At 42.1% G+C, this 19,555-nt stretch overlaps 1 protein-coding gene across 1 annotated transcript in view; it reads left to right on the top strand.

Annotated features, from left to right (window-relative positions):
* The window catches only part of DGKK (diacylglycerol kinase kappa), a gene marked incomplete at both ends in the record, with an annotated part of 170,847 nt that overhangs the window by 47,020 nt on the left and 104,272 nt on the right, over positions 1-19,555 (top strand). The window contains one exon of the mRNA XM_084258914.1: positions 17,519-17,629. Within this exon, the coding sequence (XP_084115040.1) occupies positions 17,519-17,629 (111 nt within the window). The remainder of the gene's footprint in view (positions 1-17,518; positions 17,630-19,555) is intronic.

The raw sequence follows: 19,555 nt of genomic DNA, 5'->3' as shown, positions 1-19,555 counted from the left end.
ATTCTGAGCTTAAATGTTTTATTTGTAACATGAGGCTAAGAACACTTACCTTGCAGTCATGTTGTGCCAGTGCTGATGTATACAGTTGCCTAGCAAGATGTCTACCCATAGCGAACATTTCAGAAAAGCTATGGATAGCGGACTTGTGTGTATGAGTACTTTTTATCACGTGTTGTGGGATATAGAGGCCAAGAAGAGCTAGCTGTGTATCCATATTTCTATGTCTGTTGATTTTGGTATGTGTTTATTGTTATTAGTGAGTCTGTTTCACACCTGACTCTCCCATTCCACCCCCCCACCCTTTCCCTTTCTTAACCAGTGCTAGATTTTTAGACTGTTTCTAATTAAAGGAAAGTCCACTCCCCTTTCCTGATGACAGTTTTGCTCACTGTTTATTTTTTGTGTGATTCAGGGCTAGCTGTCCCCCATATCTAAACTGATAATTCTTCTCTTCCCATTTTGCGAGTACTGCCTTTTCCCCCAGCAACTTTGAACACAGAGCTACAGGTGTTGATCGGGCACAGTCTCACAACTGAAATGGTAGCTCAGAGATGGTTTTAGGACCAGTTGGAATCCTAAATGGCACTGTTGGGAAAATAAGCATCATTTTGTCACCCATAAGTCCGTGTTTACCACCACTCCCAGTCACCCCTGCAATATAACAACTTCATCCTATTGTTATGTATTTTTTCTTTAAAATCTCCCAAGTACTACAAGTTTATTTCAGAAAATTTGAAAATGCATATTAAAATGTAGCAGAAAATAATCACTACCCATATTTCTAGTACCCATAAATAGCCACTCCTAAATTTTTATGTATATGCCTCCAGATTTTTAATAAGCATATGTATAATTTGCATGCAGTTATGTTTTGCCAATTTTATTGATTTACCAATATGATTTATTTTCTACTCCTTTTCCTCTGCCCCCTCCCATGACTGTCAGCTAGCATTGTAATACCATTGATTGCTTCCTTCCCCTCTCTCTTTTTCCCTCGCCCTCATGCATTTATATTTTTCTGGTGGCCGCTTCTGGATAGGCTCTCAAAAGCTTAGCAGCAAAATATCCAGATGGTAACAGTCAGCCTTGCTCTAAGCCATGGTCAGTGGGTGTTAGAATTTGATTACTGTAGTTAGTAACCATTTAAGAGTTGAGTGGTCTTAATCCCTTAAACATAGTCTGGCTGGGGGTCGGGGGAGTTCTACCAAGTGTTTTTCTGCAGGGACAAATTGAAAAGGATGCAGGTCTGGATGGTGTTTCAACGGGAAAATGAATGAGGGTACAAAATTATGAAAAGGATAGCTAGCAGCAGGACTTAGGGTAAAGCATCAGAACAAGCTGTGGGAAGTGGCCCCTGGAAGAGGGAGGTAACAGTTACTGCAGTGCTCTCAGTCTTTCCTAGTAAGATATTTGTAGAACATTTTCACCCAGTCATTGCTGGTCATGTTAGTTTTTCATTGCAAGGAGCCATACTGGTCAGAAAAGAATTCCCTTTGAGCCCAGCTTGGTATTACCTTCATTAACTATGAGGCTACCTGCTAATGGCACATTTGATTTTGCCATTCCTCTTTACCAGTATTGATGGCAGAGTTATATTGCTGGATGGCAGGAAAAGGTCAAAAAGAGGAAATAGACTTTGGAATATAGACTACAAATTGAATGATGTCAAATAACACAGAAAACAGAAAATGTAAAGGTACAGTGAAAAAAGCCTTATACTGATGGAAATCAGGAGGCTAGAGCTAGCTTGTCACACCTCGGGCAAGGCACTTAACTCACTTCTTTGAGTCACAGTGTTCTCGTCTGGAAAAAGGAAGTAGTATCTACCTTGCTACCCCTCTGGGTTGTCTCCAGAGTCAAGGGAGACTCTTCAAGATCTTATCAGTGATAAGTGCCTTGTAAATTCGACAATCAGTGTACCTTAATGACTTTAGCATTTGATATTAAAAACAGGGCCTCCCTGGTGATGCAGGTGGTTGAGCGCAGCGCTGTGAAGCTGTCCGCAGCCTCTGCAGTGCCGGGTTGATCCCCACCGGCCTCGGAGCAACCCACATGGCGAGCAGACCTCTTCTGCCCACTGCTCCCCTCAGCAGTGTATTTCGTCAGTCTGCCTGTTCTCTTTCCCGCTCTGTCTCTGGTGACTCCTCTCACCCTCCCGCGCATCTAGCCTGTACCCTGGCTCTTGTATAAATAAAATAAATCTTAAAAAAATATTAAAAACATGGGCCTCCCTGGTGGCGCAGCGGTTGAACGCTGGGTTGCGAATCTGCCCGCAGCCTCTGAAGCACCGGTTCGATCCCCGGCTGCTCCCCGGTTGCTCCCCGGCTGCTCCCCGGCCACCGGAGGAGGGTCCCACATGGTGCACAGACCTCTCCTGCTGCCCGCTGCTCCCCTCAGCAGTGTACCTCGGTCCTTGTGCCTGCTCTGCTCCCCGCTCTGGATCTGGTGAATTCTCTCGCCCTCCTGCGCTTCTGACTGTATCCAGTGCTTGCATAAGTAAATAAATAAATCTTAAAAAAATATATATTAAAAACAAAAAAAACCCTGAACTGAAGAGCTGTGATTGACCACACCAGTTTTCCCCAATCCTACCTTCTTTTGTCAATTGACATATAATAGGATATAACTTACAATAAGACCCAGTAATTTAACTCATATTTTTTCTTTCACTGAAAAAATAACTGGTCTTCCATGTCCTGTGAAACTCCAATATAGATTTTAGCCCTGCCACTAATTAATCTATAGGGAAAGTTACTAAATCTCTCCAAACCTCAGTTTCTCCAGCTGTAAAATAGGGATTGTTCATGGCACCCATCTTTTAGAGTTGTTGGTGTCAAATGGGATAACCCAGGTAACATGATCTAACCCAGCGCTTCCCACATATTAGACTCACTACTGCTAGTAATTCATCTTATTATTAGTCCAGGAAGTGTGTACCTGGTGGTCCTCTTATGCCAATTGACATGGCTTTTTATCCTCGCTATCATGCCAGTAATTTATCTGAAACCAGGACCCACAACATAGTCTCTTCCTTAACAGATTACTGTCTCCTGCAGTCACAGATCTCCCCTCCATTCTCCCTACAGATCTGCTAGGCTGTCAAACTGCCATCACTCCTACTCCAATTTGGCTCAGCAAGAGATAGTCCTCTGCTCAGAGGAAGCAAGGCTATCCACAGCTTTTGGGGTTGAATAGAGTCTCCCACGAGTCTGTCCCTTATCCTATCCCCCAGCCTACCCCACCTCCAAGGTCCCCTTACCTGAGCCTTTGATCCTACTCTTACCTGCCACTGGTGGGGCAAAGAGGACAAAACATACATGTGTGTGCATGCACACCACACACATATATACCACATGCCTCTCATTCATTGCTACATCCCCGTAAAATTGAATTAATGAATTACATCTTCCCTAGACCACTGTTGTTGCAAGAAACAAGAGCCAACTGTTCTAGCATCAATTTCTGTCTACCAACATCATGATTCTTACCAATATCACTTCATAAAATTAAGAAAAAATAAAAACTGTAACTCACATATCCCCTCTTTATTATCTAACCACTTCATCCCCATAGGACCTGTTAGTGAATATACACTTGGGTTCTGTATACCTCAGATGGCTGTCACGTGTGGTCAGCTTAGCAATAAGGCAATCTCCCCAACTCCCCAAATACATGTGGTTAGGTGTTAAGAGCTCACCATACCCACATTAGAAGAGGCATTTGAAACCATGAGTAGAAAGAGACAGATACTTTTAAAGACTAAATCACAGAAAGCAGCAATTAAATCTTCCTTACTTTTCTCTCTGAGTGAGTTGTATCCAGATGAGCTACATATTTGTATATTTGCAAGGTTCTTATTTGCCTTAGGTTGAAAATATTTTAAAATACTTCTAAAGCCAGAATCCCCAGGTTTAGGAGCTCCCAGGCATGATTCAGCCTGTTGTTATAGGGATCAAAATATGCAAAAATTGGGACTATGATATTTTTTCTTTCCTCACCTGTGAAACCATTTGCAGTACATGGTCTTCTTTAGCTAAATAGTGGGAAATCTGCAGATCCATGGTTTTTTCTGCCGGGTAAGATAGTGGACCCAAGGGGAAGGAAGAATAGACTGAAGTGATCCCCACGTTGTATGAGACCAAAACCAGGTCATGATGACCGTCATCATATTGGTGCTAGGTACTGGGAGGAGACCAGCAGTAGATTCAAACATATAAGGGTTTAAGCCCCAGCTCTGCTGGTCATTGTGACTTGGCTGTACTCAACCTCTCTGAGGCTCAGCTTCTCCACCTCCCTCATAGGATTACTGCTGTGAGCATTAAATAAGATAATGCGTATAAGGTAAGGGCAAATAGTAGGCATTTGTCAGCCAGAAACAATCCTCTTTCTTTGGAGGGGGATGGTTGAGAAACTTAGAGGAGAAATTGCTGCCCTGGCTGCTTATATGAGGTCATCACCATAGTCGGAACAGGAGCCATTGGTTCCATAGTCAGTGGTTATGATAAAGGCATGACAGCAGAGGTGAAAAGATCAGGTTCGCCTCCTCCACATATTTACAACCAAATAACAACTAAAACAAAACAATGACCCTTGAAAGGTAAACAGAAGACTATTGAATATGCCAAGAGTGATGACATAGTGGAAAGGGTAAGGAAAACTGTAATTAAACTCTGTTGAAGTGATACCAGGACAATATAACCCATGAGTGGGAGGAGCAGCTGCCATATGGAAACTTTCTGCTGTTGTTAACTCAAGGGCACACGCCCACATGAGGGACTTTAAAACTGGGAACTACACTGAAGAAAGGTGCACAGAATTGGTGTATATTACAGAGAGTGCATTGCTGGAGAACCACAGAAGGAAGGAATGGTTGTTTATCAACTTGAGCCTGTGGTCCCCAAACAAGAATAATCGAAGACCAAATGGGCAGGAAGAAAAAAACCTAGTCAGAACACATGTGCCCAGTATTGAAGAGGCTATTTGTAGCCTATAGTGGTAATACTCAAAACACCTGCCTCACCCACACCCATGGCCAAAATTGAAACAACAACCTAATTTTGTTATTAACTGGAGTTTGAAGTGCCTGGACCTTATGACAGGAGCACATCTTACTAGTGCAAGACTTCATACTTGGAAGACAAAGAGAAAAATTCCTGGCTTGTGACCTGTTGTAGGGTAAAGAAAATGTCAGGCTTTTCTGCCCTCCTGCCATCAGGATAGATGATGGATCCTTAAGATCCTGAATGCATGCCTGATGGCGGGCACCTGGAGTAGGGTGTGGGCCGATGTAGATAGGATTCCCCTGAGCTAAGACTGTGCTTTTTAAGGGCGGCATCATGGGGACGCCAGAAGAAGCTGAGAAAGAAGCCCACGAGAAGCCGAAAGAGAAGAAGCCCGAAACAGAAGCAGAGAACGCCAGAGAGCCCAGATAGAGTGAAGATTTGCTGGGGGCTGGGAGGCTGGCAGTTCTCCAGCCCCCCAGCACCCCTGCCTGCCACGTACCCGCTGAATCCCAATAAAAAGACCTGCAAAACCACTGAGGACTCTGACTCCTCCTTTACCCAGTCTGCATGGGATCAGAAAACCTGCACTGTGTCCAGTCCTGCCCTTTACACCTGTCTCAACTATAATCCCTATGCAACATTACATCCATGCTCAACCACAGCTTTAGAGACTGAGGCAGACACGAAACTATTCATGATATATTTTTAAACATTTATATTTTATTTATGCATACAAGAACTGGGGTGTAAGCCAGAGGTGCACGGGGTAGGAGGATTCACCAGAGACAGAGTGGGGAGCAGAACAGGGAGATCTACTGAAATACACTGCTGAGGGGAGCAAGGGTGAGACAGGAGAGGTCTGCTGTGCCATGTGGGTTGCTCCCTGGCATCGGGGGATCGAACTCATACTGCAGAGGCTGGTGATAGCCTGATAGCACTGTCTTTAACCCCTGCACCACCAGGGAGGCCCCTGTTCATGATATTTTGACTGATCAGTTGGCCTGTCATTTTGGACCCTCAGTACACAACCTGGGTACCTGCAGCACTGCAGGAAGCTTGAACCCTTGGTGCTCACTTGAGACAAATTTTTGGTGCTATACTGTTCTAGTTTCTGTCTATTACCCTTTACTGGCATCAGTGACCTGGTCACCTCAAAAGGTGTAGAGGCATTGGTCTATGAAATAATAGACACCTAAAGATCCTGGGTAAAAACCCCAAGGATTATACTGAACTACCTGTAGGTGCGGTATAAAACCAATTCATCAAAACAAGGAAAGGAAGCTCCTATTACAATCCATAAAAACTAAAAATGAAGAGACAGAACAACAGTGTATGTATGCTGGAGCAATAAACCAAAAACCTGAGAAGTCTAAATCCAGCAGAGCTCTGGAATATGCCTGATGAGGAGTTTAAGGTAACAGTTGTGACCATGTTTGCTGAGTTAAGAAAAAAAAAAGGACAATTGAAAACAAGAACATGATACAGAAAATATGAGACTGTTACAGATAGAATTATTAAATCAAATAAATACTGTAACTGACTTAAAAAAATCATGTTAGAGGGTCTCAGCAACAGACACATACAAGTAATGGGGAAAAACAGTGAACTTCAGTGTGCACTGGCAGAACACAAACAGAATAAAGAGAAAAAAAATAAATTTAAAAAATGAAAACAGTGTAAGAGCTCTTTGGGATAACCTAAAGAGAAAAATAATCATATTATGGAAGTCCCAGAAGAAGAGAAAGTCATAGAATATTTATTTAAATAAATAATTTCTGGGAACTACCTCAATCTAGGAAATGAAACAGACATCCTGATCCAAGAGACCTATAGAGTGCCAACCAAAATAATACCAGAAAAACACTCCAAGCTGCATAATTAAACTGTTAAAATCTGATAACAAAGAAAGAATACTAAAAGCTTTGAGAGAAAGAAAAGTAATGTATAATGGAACACCTATCAGAGTGTTCATGGACTTATTAGAGAAGTCTTGCAGGCTAGAAGAAATGGCAAGAGATTTTTAAGGTACTTAAAGAAAAAGATGTTCAATTTAGAAAACCATATCCTGCCAGACTGTCATTCAAGATGGAAGGAAGGGAAAAGATCTCCTTTGAAAATCAGAAATTCAAAGATTACAATATTGAGCCAGACTTGAAGGAAGCACTAAAGGAGCTTTTATAAGACAACAACAAAACAAATCTAGAGGCAACAGACACCTAAATTATACAACATGAAGGAGGGAGGAGAATACAAATATGGCGAATGAGTTTGAGATCCAGATAACATGATAAAATATAGACCATTGAACACAAATCTCCATAGTACCTTTAAAATCAACAGAGGTAATACATATGACAATGGGAGTGGAATCTAAACAAAACATAAAGGGAAGATGTCAAAAAAAGACCATGTAAATTTTTTTTCAAATAACACAGTGGCACTTACATCTCGATAAACACTTTATTATTTATTTATTTGTTTGTTTTTAAAGATTTATTTATTTATTTATACAAGCACTGGTACAGTCAGAAGCGCAGGAGGGTGAGAGAATTCACCAGAGCCAGAGGGGAGAGCAGAGCAGGCAGACTGACGAAATACACTGCTGAGGGGAGCAGCGGGCGGCAGGAGAGGTCTGCGCGCCATGTGGGACCCTCGCCCTGTGGCCGGGGATGGAACAGGCGCTGCAGAGGCTGAGGGCAGCTTCGCAACCCAGCGCTCAACTGCTGCACCACTTGGGAGGCCCAACACTTTATTTTTCAAACAAGTGTGAAGACGGCGTTTGTTTGGTCCATAAGTACAGTATAGCTGTATTTGAGTTTTGCAGATATCAAATATAAATAACCTGAAACTGTAACAATACACACAAATTGGCTCCTTACACAGACATGCCAGGCAGTGCAGGCTGAAAACTTGAGTAAATTAAAAATTTTCACATGAATATACATAGTGCCAATCAACATTAAACCGAGTTTCAATGCATAACACTTGATACTTATTTGAATCTGTTTGTCAGATAAGAGTATGAAAATTGTTATATCTAGGCTAAAACTAATTCTTCTCGCCAAAAATAAAGGCATAATATTTATAACCAAGGATCACCTTTACTAAGCCACAGTATTTTAAAACTATTAAATGTTACCTGAGGGTGTGGACATTAAAAAGGCAATGTGAATTTTGTTGTTTCATCTTACGAGGTTATTCAGAGGGTCTTAAAACTATATTCTTACTTTTCAAACAGGTTCTAATAGTTCTAGAAAATGTGTGCTTCCAAGGGGAGTAGGATTGTCTTCAGTCACTTGTGTCAATTTTCCCCTTTGGATCAAGTGATCTGGTGTGCCCAGATGGCCTCATGCAGTAGGAAGTTCCTGTTTCAAGGGAACCCTCTTACGCTGTTGGTGGGAATACAGACTGGTTCAGCTGTTGTGGAAAGCAGCGTGGAAGTTTCTCAAAAGATTAAAAATGGATCAGCCATACAACCCACCAATCCCACTCCTAGTTTTCTACGCAAAGAACACAAAACACTAATTCATAGGAAACCTGCACTCCCATGCTCCTAGCAGCATTGTGTACAGTAGCCAAAATATGGCAACAACCTAAATGCCCGAAAATGGATGAGCAGATCGAGAAGATGTGGTATGTATACACAAAGGAACATCACTCAGTGATAAAAAATAAAAAAAGACAAACGTCTGGCATTTGTGGCACAATGGATGGAGCTGGAAGGGATTATGCAAAGTTAGTAGGTCAGAAGGAGAAAGACAAACACCAGAGTGGAATATAGGGAAACTTAACAAAGGAGCACATAAAGCCCAACTGAAACCCCTAGCCCTAGAAAACTGATTGTAGGACTGAAGAAGCCAGGGAGGGAGGGATGCTGGAGGGGCGAGAGCAAGGTGGGGAGGGAACACAATGAGTCCCATAAAGCTGTGGCTGGCGGGTGCTTTGGTGGTGGAAGCACCGTGGCAATAACACCTGAAGAGGGGTTGGTATCCTGGACGCCCCAAATACAAAACAATGATATCAACCAACATTATCTCAATGAAAATAAATAAATAGTAAAATTCTGAATTGCAAAAAAATGATAATTGGTGTCCTGATCTCTGTGATCTTGGTTAATTTGAAGACTAGGGTGGAGTCTTCCTTGGGATCCTTCTGTTAGGGACTTTATGTAGCCTCAGAACTCCCTTTTCTGGGCAGCAGCAACTGTGCCTGTAGCAGCAAGGGACCATTCCTCTCACTGGATTTCCTGCTTCCAAGGTTTTGGTTCTGCGGATACACAAAAGCAGTCCTCTTTCCCATAGCTCACACCTTGAGTCTTCCCTGCATTTGCTGCGTAAAGCCAGCTTTGGGCAGGAAGCCTTCCATTACATTAATTTTCTCAAACTTCCAAATTTCTGACCCAACCATACTTTTTGATCCCACTCTTGAAATCAAGCCATCTTCCAGGTGTTCTTATGTTCCTTCCCATGATATTCCACTGGATCCCCCAGAACTTGACTCCGTCAAGCTCTTCCACCTTCCTGTCTGCTGCTACTCCCAGGGCAATTACCAAAAGCCAGTTTACTGCTTTCTGCACTTTGTCAGCATAGGCCCAAACTGCTCACACCCTCCCCACCCCCCAAGCAATTAGTGCCCCTTACCCTTCATAGGAAACTGCAGTAATAAAAAAGGAGAGGTAGAGAAAACCAAGAAACTAAAAAAAAAAAAAAAAAAAAATGCTTTCAGGCTTGATGGTCCCGTGGACTAGTCTCCGTTGCCAGCCCTTGATATATATCTTATCAGTGTGCTCACACCAGTGCAAAATGCCACGTATACACAGAGAGCCGTTGCAGTGTTGTGCGTAATAGAATAAGATTTTAAACCACTGTCTGTCCATGAGAGACTGTTTAAATAAATCACATCACTTCCAAACACTGGAATGCTATTGAATTGTAAAAAGAAATGTGGCAGCTCAGTTTGTACCAATATGGAAATGGCTCCATGATGTAGATGAGTTGTAGATAGTAGAAAGCAAAACATTGTGTGTAGAATGCAATGATTTACGTGAGAAAAAAAAAAAGAATACATGCTTTTGTGCATGTGTAGAAAATATCGTTTGAATATTATGCAAGAAACTGGTTGAAGTTTTTGTCTACTCAGAAAAAAATTTAATGTAGAATCATTCTCAACTTTCTTTTATTTTACTTTAGAGAACAGGGACATGGATTTTCCTCTCTACTTTTTCCTTGGCACAGGAAGCAGTGGCAGGCATTCATAGCTATAGTCCTTGCAGACCTGGTGTAGGGTAAGGAAAAATGTCAGGCTTTTCTGCCCTCCCGCCATCAGGATAGATGATGGATCCTTGAGGTCCTGAATGCATGCCTGATGGTGGGCACCTGGAGTAGGGTGTGGGCATAGGTAGATGGGATTCACCTGGGCTAAGACTGGGCTTTTAAGGGCTGTGTCACGGGGACGCCAGCAGAAGCCAAGAGAGAAGCAAGAACAGAGAAGCAGAGAGAAGGCCGGAGAGCCCAGAGTGAAGATCTGCTTGGGGCTGGGAGGCCTGCCAGCCTACCGGCCCCCCAGCGTCCCTGCGTGCCGTGTGCCTGGTAATCCCAATAAAAACCTGCAAAACCGCTGAGGACTCTGACTCTTCCCTTCACCTGGTCTGCATGGGATCCTAGAAAACCCGCTCAGTGGTCATTCCTGACCCTACACCTGGGCAGTTCAAAGACTTGACTTTTCAGTGCTAAGGTTAAGAGCAGGCCTCACTGCTCGTGATTCTGCCTGTTTTAGCACCGAAAGTTCTGGGAAGGCTGGGACAATTGGATACACTATTTGTCATCCTTTTGCCACAGGCCTTAGCGAGTTGTGCTTGTTAATGCCAAGGAGGAAAGCACTCATAGTAGAACGAGTGGGGCTATAGCTAGAGTCACTGCCTCCACAAGGGACAAGGCATGCGCACTTACACAGTGACAGGCATGCACTCTCCGAGGTCTCCTCTTTTAACAGACAAGGAAATTGAGGCTCAGAGAGGTTAAGTGATTTGTCCAAGGTCACACAGCTAGTAAATGCTGGAGCCAGTCTGTCTGACTGCTGCCATGTCAACGGGACCCTGGGGAATGTAAAGCTTTCAGTGAAGCCGCGAACCTGCCCTTTCTTAAAGCCTTAAGCACCCAGAGTTGCATTTTAACCAAATCAAACATTGGTGCTCTGAATCAACTTTGGCAGGCCTCTGTTAGAAGATGGCTTTCTTCCCATCACCCCCACCCCCAAGGCAAAGAATAGATGTTCCAGGATTGGGGACTGAAGGAGTCATAGGCAGAAAACTGCTTCTCCAGCTGCACTCATTGGAGTAATCCGGTTCTCGTTGAGGAGTGATAACCTGCTCATCCCCCAACTTAATCCAGACTCCCTCCTCAGCAGCATGATAACTTCAAAGAGCAGAGCAACCATCTAATAACAGGTAGTGGTGCATGTTATTTTGCTTGCCTACTTTTTGATTGGGTGGTGGTAGAATTCAATTTGGCTATGTAGTAGGGGCTCCTTTTGCTAGAAAAGGGTAAAAGCATCCCCCAAAGCCTCATTCATTAAAAACCTACTGAGGCACAGAAAAACAGATGTAGCAGATAGCAGAAGCTTTGGGGATTTTTGCAAGAGTACAGGAAAAGGTCATGGCAGCAGCTGTAGTTGCCCTCCAATTAAGCAGCAGGCAGGTGTTAATTATATATAGGAAATTGAACTGCTTTACAGACCCTGTTGAGATACTTTACAGAAGATATTTTATAAATACAGAACAAGGGAAATGCTTTTCCTCACTGTTGGCAATTAATTTATACATGTTGAGTTAAAGAGCATCAGGGAGAGAGATCGCCTCCAGGAATAATGGATTTGGAGATTGCCTTATCAAAAAGGATCCAAAAAGAAACAAGCCAAACTTTCCAAAGCTTTCTCTGCTAATACTGACATGATCTAGGCAAAGACATTTTGTGTGACTGCTGTACTTGGGACCTGAATTATCTATGCCTTGCTAAGTCCTACATTCTTGGATTTGAATGAAGCAAATTGATCTCTAGGGTAACTGAACTCCGCACCACACTAACTCCCAGTACAAAACAGCCACCTCTGAGAGTTTAAGAGCAGAGACTGCAGTGTTATTTGGGTTTTGATGTCAGATAGAATGGCAGGAAGGATTAGCAGGCATCTGTAGTGTGTTCTGGTTTAAGAAGCATCAGGTGGGTATATAAAAGGGGCTTATGATCCTAACTTTCTATCTGTAGTGTCACAAATATGGCACAGGAATGTGACAGTTTGGATCAAGAGGATTATAGGTGTGCCTCACTTAATGGAATACCTGTGTACCTGTAAAGGTAACCAGCCACCGACTACAATTTCATAAGTAGAATGTTGTAGGGTAAAGAAAATGTCAGGCTTTTTCTGCCCTCCCGCCATCAGGATAAATGGTGGATCCTTGAGGTCCTGAATGCATGCCTGATGGCGGGCACCTGGAATAGGGTATGGGCATAGGTAGATGGGATTCACCTGGGCTAAGACTGGGCTTTTAAGGGCGGCGTCAGGGGGACGCTAGCAGAAGCTGAAGAGAAGCCAAGAGAAGCCAAAGAAGCCGAAAGAGAAGCCGAGAGAGAAGCCGAGAGAGAGAGATCACCAGAGAGCCCAGATAGAGTGAAGACTTGCTGGGGGCTGGGAGGCCTGCTTTGTACCGGGTAAATCCCAATAAAAGACCTGCAAAAACCACTGAGGACTCTGACTCCTCCTTTACCCGGTCTGCATGGGATCCTAGAAAACCTGCTCAGTGGCCATTCCTGTCCCTACAAATCTTATTCTTCAGTGCCTTTCCAATTACATTAAAGATGTGTTGTTCTGACAGGTATTTCAGTTCCAAGATGCTGCAAAATCTCAAAAATGCAAAACTAATACTTATGATCTTATTTGGGAGGAAAAATGTCAAATGTCTTAGAAATAAAAAGGTATAGGCGAGACTCAAAGTTCTGGGTGTCTTTTGCAGGCAGAATTGAGTTAGATGTTCTTTACTACCTACAAGAGAGCACTGCTGGGAGGATTCAATAACACTTCATCAGTTGTATGTGAATTCTCTTCATTCCTTCTCGTCAGTCTTGGAGTGTTACTTTGAGGAAAAAAAAAAAAGGAACTCTCACCCACCATGGATCATTAGAGGGAGGCTCATTACCAGTGTTAGTGTGGAGTATTGGGAGTCATTCACAGAACACCTTTTAATTCTTAGCTATCAGGACAATGTTGGGGTGGGGGTTGTGCATTCTGTGTTATGCATATTAATTAATCAGGTACTCCCCTGTTCTTGGGAGTAGTGGAAAGGGCATAGAGCCCAGCAGCCTTTTGTAGTTGTGGTCCTTGAGCAAAGCAATAGAAAATGCCTAAACCTCAGACTATCTGGAAATTGAAACTAATGATCTGCATGACTGTGGCCAGGCGGCATTGAGATAATGTTATCCACAAGAGGCCAGGAACCGGAAGCACTCTGCAAATCTCTGATACAGGCAGCAGCTCTCCTTACAGTACCTCCCTTTGCAGAATGTGTGTGTGTGTTCTGGCTCATTTATTTTCTCACATTCTTGCTAAGTTTAGTGACCCCAAGCAAGTAAAGGTTTGTTTGCATACATATATTTTATTGACTTGAAGTAACCTATTGATTGGGTGACTTTTCGCTTCTGCTTGTTCAAACTGGCTTCCAGGGCTGCCTACCAGATTTTTAAATAAACAATAGTTAGGTAAGTTTCCCCCAAAGGGGGACCAACTTTAAAAGGAAAGAAACTATAGGAACTTTACCTTCTCATAGCCCAGGTTTGGATATTTGTAGAAGTTCACAGTTGCTGATATTGATTATGTGTTTAGAATTTAAGAAACTCTTCTATGAATTTCTAACCCTTCTGACTATATATATTTCACATCAACATTTGTCTGCTCCCAACTTGGTGATATATATATATGTATATGCATCACATGTATACACCCCTCACACACTTTGAACTCATACACTGCAACCTCCTCTGATGCTAGAAAACCTACCTCTTGCTTAGTCTTCTGGAGAAAATGACTGTAGCTCTAGTTCAAAAATTGTAAATTGATTGCCTATGAGCCAACACTGGCCTGCATAGATGTTTTATTTGGCCTTCACAAGTTTTTAATTTAATCAAATAGTAGCTAAAGTTTCAAAATTAAACAACACAAATTTTAGCCTGGATTGCCAACTTGTCTTAAAAAATGTGATAAACTGGTAATGCCCGTGTAGCGGCCGGAAGGCCACAGAGCAGGATCTCTATGATTTGAGCAGACAGGCGAAGGAGTTGTCCTGGAGACCTCAGTGGCTTTTTCTGGCTTTTTCAGGCTTTTATTAGTCATTTACCAGATACACGGCAGGCAGGGGGCCCTGGGGCCAGGAGCCTGGCAGGCCTCCTAGCCCCCGGCGAATCTTCACTCTTTCTGGGCTCTCTGGCATTCTCTCGTGGCCTTAGTCTCTCTCTTCTGCTCTGCTGGCATCACCGTGATGCTGCCCTTATAAGCCCAGTCTCTCAGCCCAGGTGTACCCACCTATGCATGCCCACACCCTACTCCAGGTGTCTGCCATCAGACATGCTTTTAATCTAATAGCAGGAGGGCGGAAAAGCCTGACACTTTACTTACCCTACAACCCATCAGCATTCAATTGTAACAGTCACCTAGAACTTAGTAGCAGCTAGACTAGGGCTGTCTGGTTCCTCTGTTAGGTCTGGTTGACTCTTTTGTTACAAATCAGTCTTCTATGGGCATTGAGGAAACAGTCTTTCACTTAAAACTTGTACATTTGAAGTGACCAGTTTAATATCACAGGATAGAGAGGAAATAATTGGGGTTGACTGGTATACCCAATGCCAGGACATCTGAATGAATAGGTGAAACTCCTCATTTGAACCAGAAAGTAAAAACGTACAACAATGAACACAAAGGTCACAGGTTCCTTCAAGTAGTTCTCTGAGCTCACAGAACTCGGTCTTTGTCTATATGAATGATGCCCCTCCCCTGCCACTTCTACTTCCCATATCTTTGAGACAGGGAATTGCCTGCAACTTCTATAAATGTCAAAAAAAAAAAAAAAGCCTAGAGAAAGAAGGAGAAGTCAATAGTAGGCGCTCAGAAAATATGAAATACTCCATCCAGTGATGGATGTACCATGAAGTCTCTTTTCTTTTCTTGACTGTGACAAAGCCTAAATTCATGAGATGAAAACTGAATTTGCCACTAATGTCCTCTGGTGAATAGATTGATGAATGAATGAATGAATAAAATGAAAGCATTTGCTGTCTCCTTGGATGGATAACAGATTCATTAATTAGCAAGGCATAAATAAGGGGGAAAATGAGAACATATCTTATATATCATGAAGGGGGATTAAAGAGTAACCATTTTTAAGGATTGATGGAGGAAAGTAGCTTGTGAGTAAAGAGTGAATTCTACTTATTTCAGTAATTATTTCAAAATTCAGAGTCTGGAACTTTTATGGAAGAACCAGAAGGCCAGGGTTCTTGAAATCTTTGGAGGAACAAATTGCCCTCCTTGTTTCCATTACCACCTCACCCTATTGTTCTACCCTGAAAGGAACAAGAGGAGAAGACAGCTGGGTAGGGAAAAAGAAAGCAGTTAAGGGAAGCTTTAAACTGAAACTGGAGGGAAGGGGAAAATATCCAACTAAAAACTGTAAAACGAGTTATTACAGGTGACACCATGTATGACAAAATAAGAAAATTGAGGAAGCATTGAAAAATTGACAGGGTAGAGTAACTTAGGGAAAGTGTAGAAATATGGGTATGACTTCAGTTATTTTGAACACTTAAAATTTTGAACTTTAGTCTTTGGCAGAAAGGGGTAAAGATGACTGCCTGGGTATGATGAAGACTTAGTGGTAGGGACATATGGCATAATGGTGAGAGGGTTAGAAAAGGGAAAAACAAATTCCAACATTGAGAGCATATACCATAGGTCACCTGATCAGAAAAAGGGAAGGAGTGATGCACATATAATGATTAGACAATGGGTGTTTTCTCAGTGATGGCTCAATTTCAACTTTTTAAATGTAATTTCTCACTATTTAGATGTTATGTCTCGCTTTCCCCCTTCCTGTAAGATCTTATTCTCTTTGTCCTGACTCCTCATCCCCATTCATTTGTAAGTGTCTCAAAGGTGGTGGCAATAGCCTTGAAATTTCCATAATTTATTGAGGACTCAGGTAAACTGTGATTGCTCTTGAGCTGACTTTTCAATTGACATACAGAGGTTCTGGTCATTGGCTAGAGAACTGAGCAAAGATGTGTATATGTTGGAGGGAATGAGAGTGGCAAAGAATTTTGTTCAGATTGGGGTCCCAAATTTAAATGCCTGCTGGAGTCAGCCACCTCATCTCAAGGGAGCAACTCCCACTCAGTCCTAGCACATTGTTGCCTTGGGAGAATATAGGTCCACTGTTAACAGATGTTCTGATTTAAAAAAAAAATCCAGTGGGAAACTTGTATTTTTATATGAAGCCTGCCTTTTAAATATTATCAACTAATTAAAAACTGAAAAATACTAGACAGGCAAAACATAAAACTTCCACAACCACATCCAAATGTGAATTCTAATATAAATGGTGGATGGAATTCATGGTAGAGTCTTGATTTGGTGACTTGAACTAAGCTTGGCTGTCTATCCAGCAGAATGGATTTGGTTTCATCTTGGTGGGCATAAATACTTCTTCCAATGGTATCTTGCATCTTGGTTTGTATCCTATAAATGTAATTGAGAATTTCCTTAAATGGCAACAGTAAGTAGACTCTATGATTAGCTCAAGTCAGTCTATTCAACAAGTAACAGAAAAAGCAGGAGTGAGACTGTGAGATACATAAAGAAAATGATCAGAGGGTAGTTCATTTTTGGTACACTTTTGTTTTCTCACCACATCATGTATCCCTTGAAGGCCATGGTGAGACTTTTGATTTGATTCTAAAAGTGTGGGGAAGCTGTTGGAGGCTGTGGTCAGGAAAAGAACTTAATTCAGCTTAATATTCTAAAGGGGACACTCCAAAAATATTTAAAGGAAGGCTCTGTCTAGAGCTGCAATCTGGAGACTTCCAGAAAATCTGTCTTTACTGAATTCAGCCTCTTCCCCTATCTTTTCCCATTCTGTCCTAAGAATGCTGTTCTTATATTTCTTTAAGGTCTTATATTTCTGTATCAATGTCACTCCTCCCCACCCCTCACCACAATGGGAATGTTCTCTGTAGTTCTTGGGTGATGTAGCCTAAGAAACTTAGAGCATATATCATCCTGAATGTGCTAACCAAGGGCAAAGTATGTCTTTTCTGACCGAACTAACTTCCTTGTGTTCTTGGCCTAGGCTGGCCCTTTCTCAGATAATGTGACAAAGATAGTACCTTCCAAATATTTGATCTTGTCAACTGAGAGAAAACTGATGTGGTCTTGTAAATTGATCTAATTACTCAAAACTGTATGCTTTTGTCTTTCAGAAAATACTGAAGGAGGGACCTTTGCTAAAGAACTGTAACTCTTTCCAGAGATGGAAGCTTAGATACTTTTTAGTTCGAGGACAAAGACTTTGCTTTGCACATCATCCTGCGGTAAGAGAATATATATATCAATCAGATAGATTGATAGATAGATAGATAAATAGATAGATAGATAGATGATAGATAATCTTGTTAATTGGGTTAATGGGTAGTGGGTGGGTGCCAGGAAATGTTTGTGTGAGGAGACGGACCAGTAAAGTTAGCCAACATTAAGGTGAAAGTTGAAACCTTCCATTTTTTCCTTTAACTTGTCTTCTATGGTCAAATTTGGGACATTTTTCTCACCACTTCCCTGATTCCCTTCCCTTTTATAGACTCCTTGTTAGCTTCTGTACCCAGAACCAATTATGGAACTTGCAGGACCCGAAACAAAATGAAAATGTAGGACCCCTTATTCAGAAATCAAGGAAAAAGTGTCATTAAAGATACTAAAATATAAAGCAATGATTTGGCATCGCATCTTTTATTTGCTATCTAATGTAATCCTAAGTAAAGAAAAACTAAAATTTTAAACTATTAATGATTTTACCATTCATCTGTATATTATACAATGCCAGTTTTCAAAGCAAACAGAAGAGCATTTAATGCATTTGAAGAACCACCAACTTACATAATTCATATTGAGTAGCTCATGCACACATATATTTTGTTCTCACCAATACACAAAACTGCACAAAATTGGTTCACTCTTTTCACCCTTGATACTTAATACATTCTACCAACACAATAACTGCAGGGAAACAGGTTGCCCTTTCTTTCTCTTTCATTGTCATCATTTTCAGCATAAAACAATAGATTAATGCCATTAATACCATTATACACCATTAATACCATTAACATGAGTATTAAATAACACAAGAGTTTCCTGGTTATTCATGTTTCTTGGAATCCCATTTCCTTTTTTCTGTTTGAAGCAAGTTCTTGTTCCAAAAGAAAGTGAGTCTCAGGCTTGTCAGAGCCCCTACGTAGCCAGTCATAGTTGTGAAGTGCTTACTTCTTACCTGCTTTGCTTCTCCCTGAACTCCCACACGTGCTGGGTCCCCTGGAGTTCTATTCTCATGAGTGTCATGAATGCAAATGGAGCGACAAGACACTGCCTGGACCTGTGCATTGTGCATATCTCCTCCCATCATAGGCATAATCCATCACCCCACTTAACTGCATTACAAAACATAAGTTCAAAGATAGAACAATTAAAAGTTTCAAGATCAGACTAGCAGAGCTTTAAGCCAAGCACAAAACCCTTCTGAACGGGGTCCTGTGTGACTTGCACAGGTTACATAGCAGTGAGGCCACCCTGTTTGTATCCACAATACTAATTTCCTCCTGCTGGGTGTTGCGGAGTGTTTAAGGAGTGTAGGGTAAATAAAAGGTATCAGGCTTTTCTGCCCTCCCGACATTAGGATTGATGACGGAACCCTGCGATCCTAAATGCATGCCTGATGGTGGGCACCTGGAGTAGGGTGTGGGCATGCGTAGATGGGGTACGCCTGGCCCAAGACTGGGCTTATAAGGGTGGCATCACGGGGACACCAGTGGAAGAGCAGAACTACAAGAAACGGAACAACAGAGCGGAAACCAGTAAGAGAGAACAAAAGAGAACATCAGAGAGCCCAGAAAGAGTGAAGACTTGCTGGCACCCCTTGTCTGCCGTATACCTGGAAAATCCCAATAAAAGTCTGCAAAAGCCACCGAGGACTCCAGAACTCCTTTACCCTTCTGTTCAGGTCATATAGAACCTGCTCCATGGCCTTCCTGCCGCTACAAGGGGACACAGGGCTCAAACAAGATAGGGAAACAAAGTCAATGGCTGCTGATAGGAGTTAATAACTCCTATCTGCTCCACTTGGCTCCTTGCTAGACCACATTACATTATCTTCACTATAAACCTTTATTTTTGAATAATTGTGAACTACCTAAGACTTCCTATAAGCTCACATAAGAATCGTTTTATAAAGAGTTGTGTTGCGGCAAGAA

The sequence above is a fragment of the Talpa europaea genome (assembly GCF_964194135.1).
Source record: "Talpa europaea genome assembly, chromosome: X".
In the NCBI taxonomy this organism is placed as follows: domain Eukaryota; kingdom Metazoa; phylum Chordata; class Mammalia; order Eulipotyphla; family Talpidae; genus Talpa; species Talpa europaea.
This window is presented reverse-complemented; position numbering and strand designations above follow the sequence as displayed.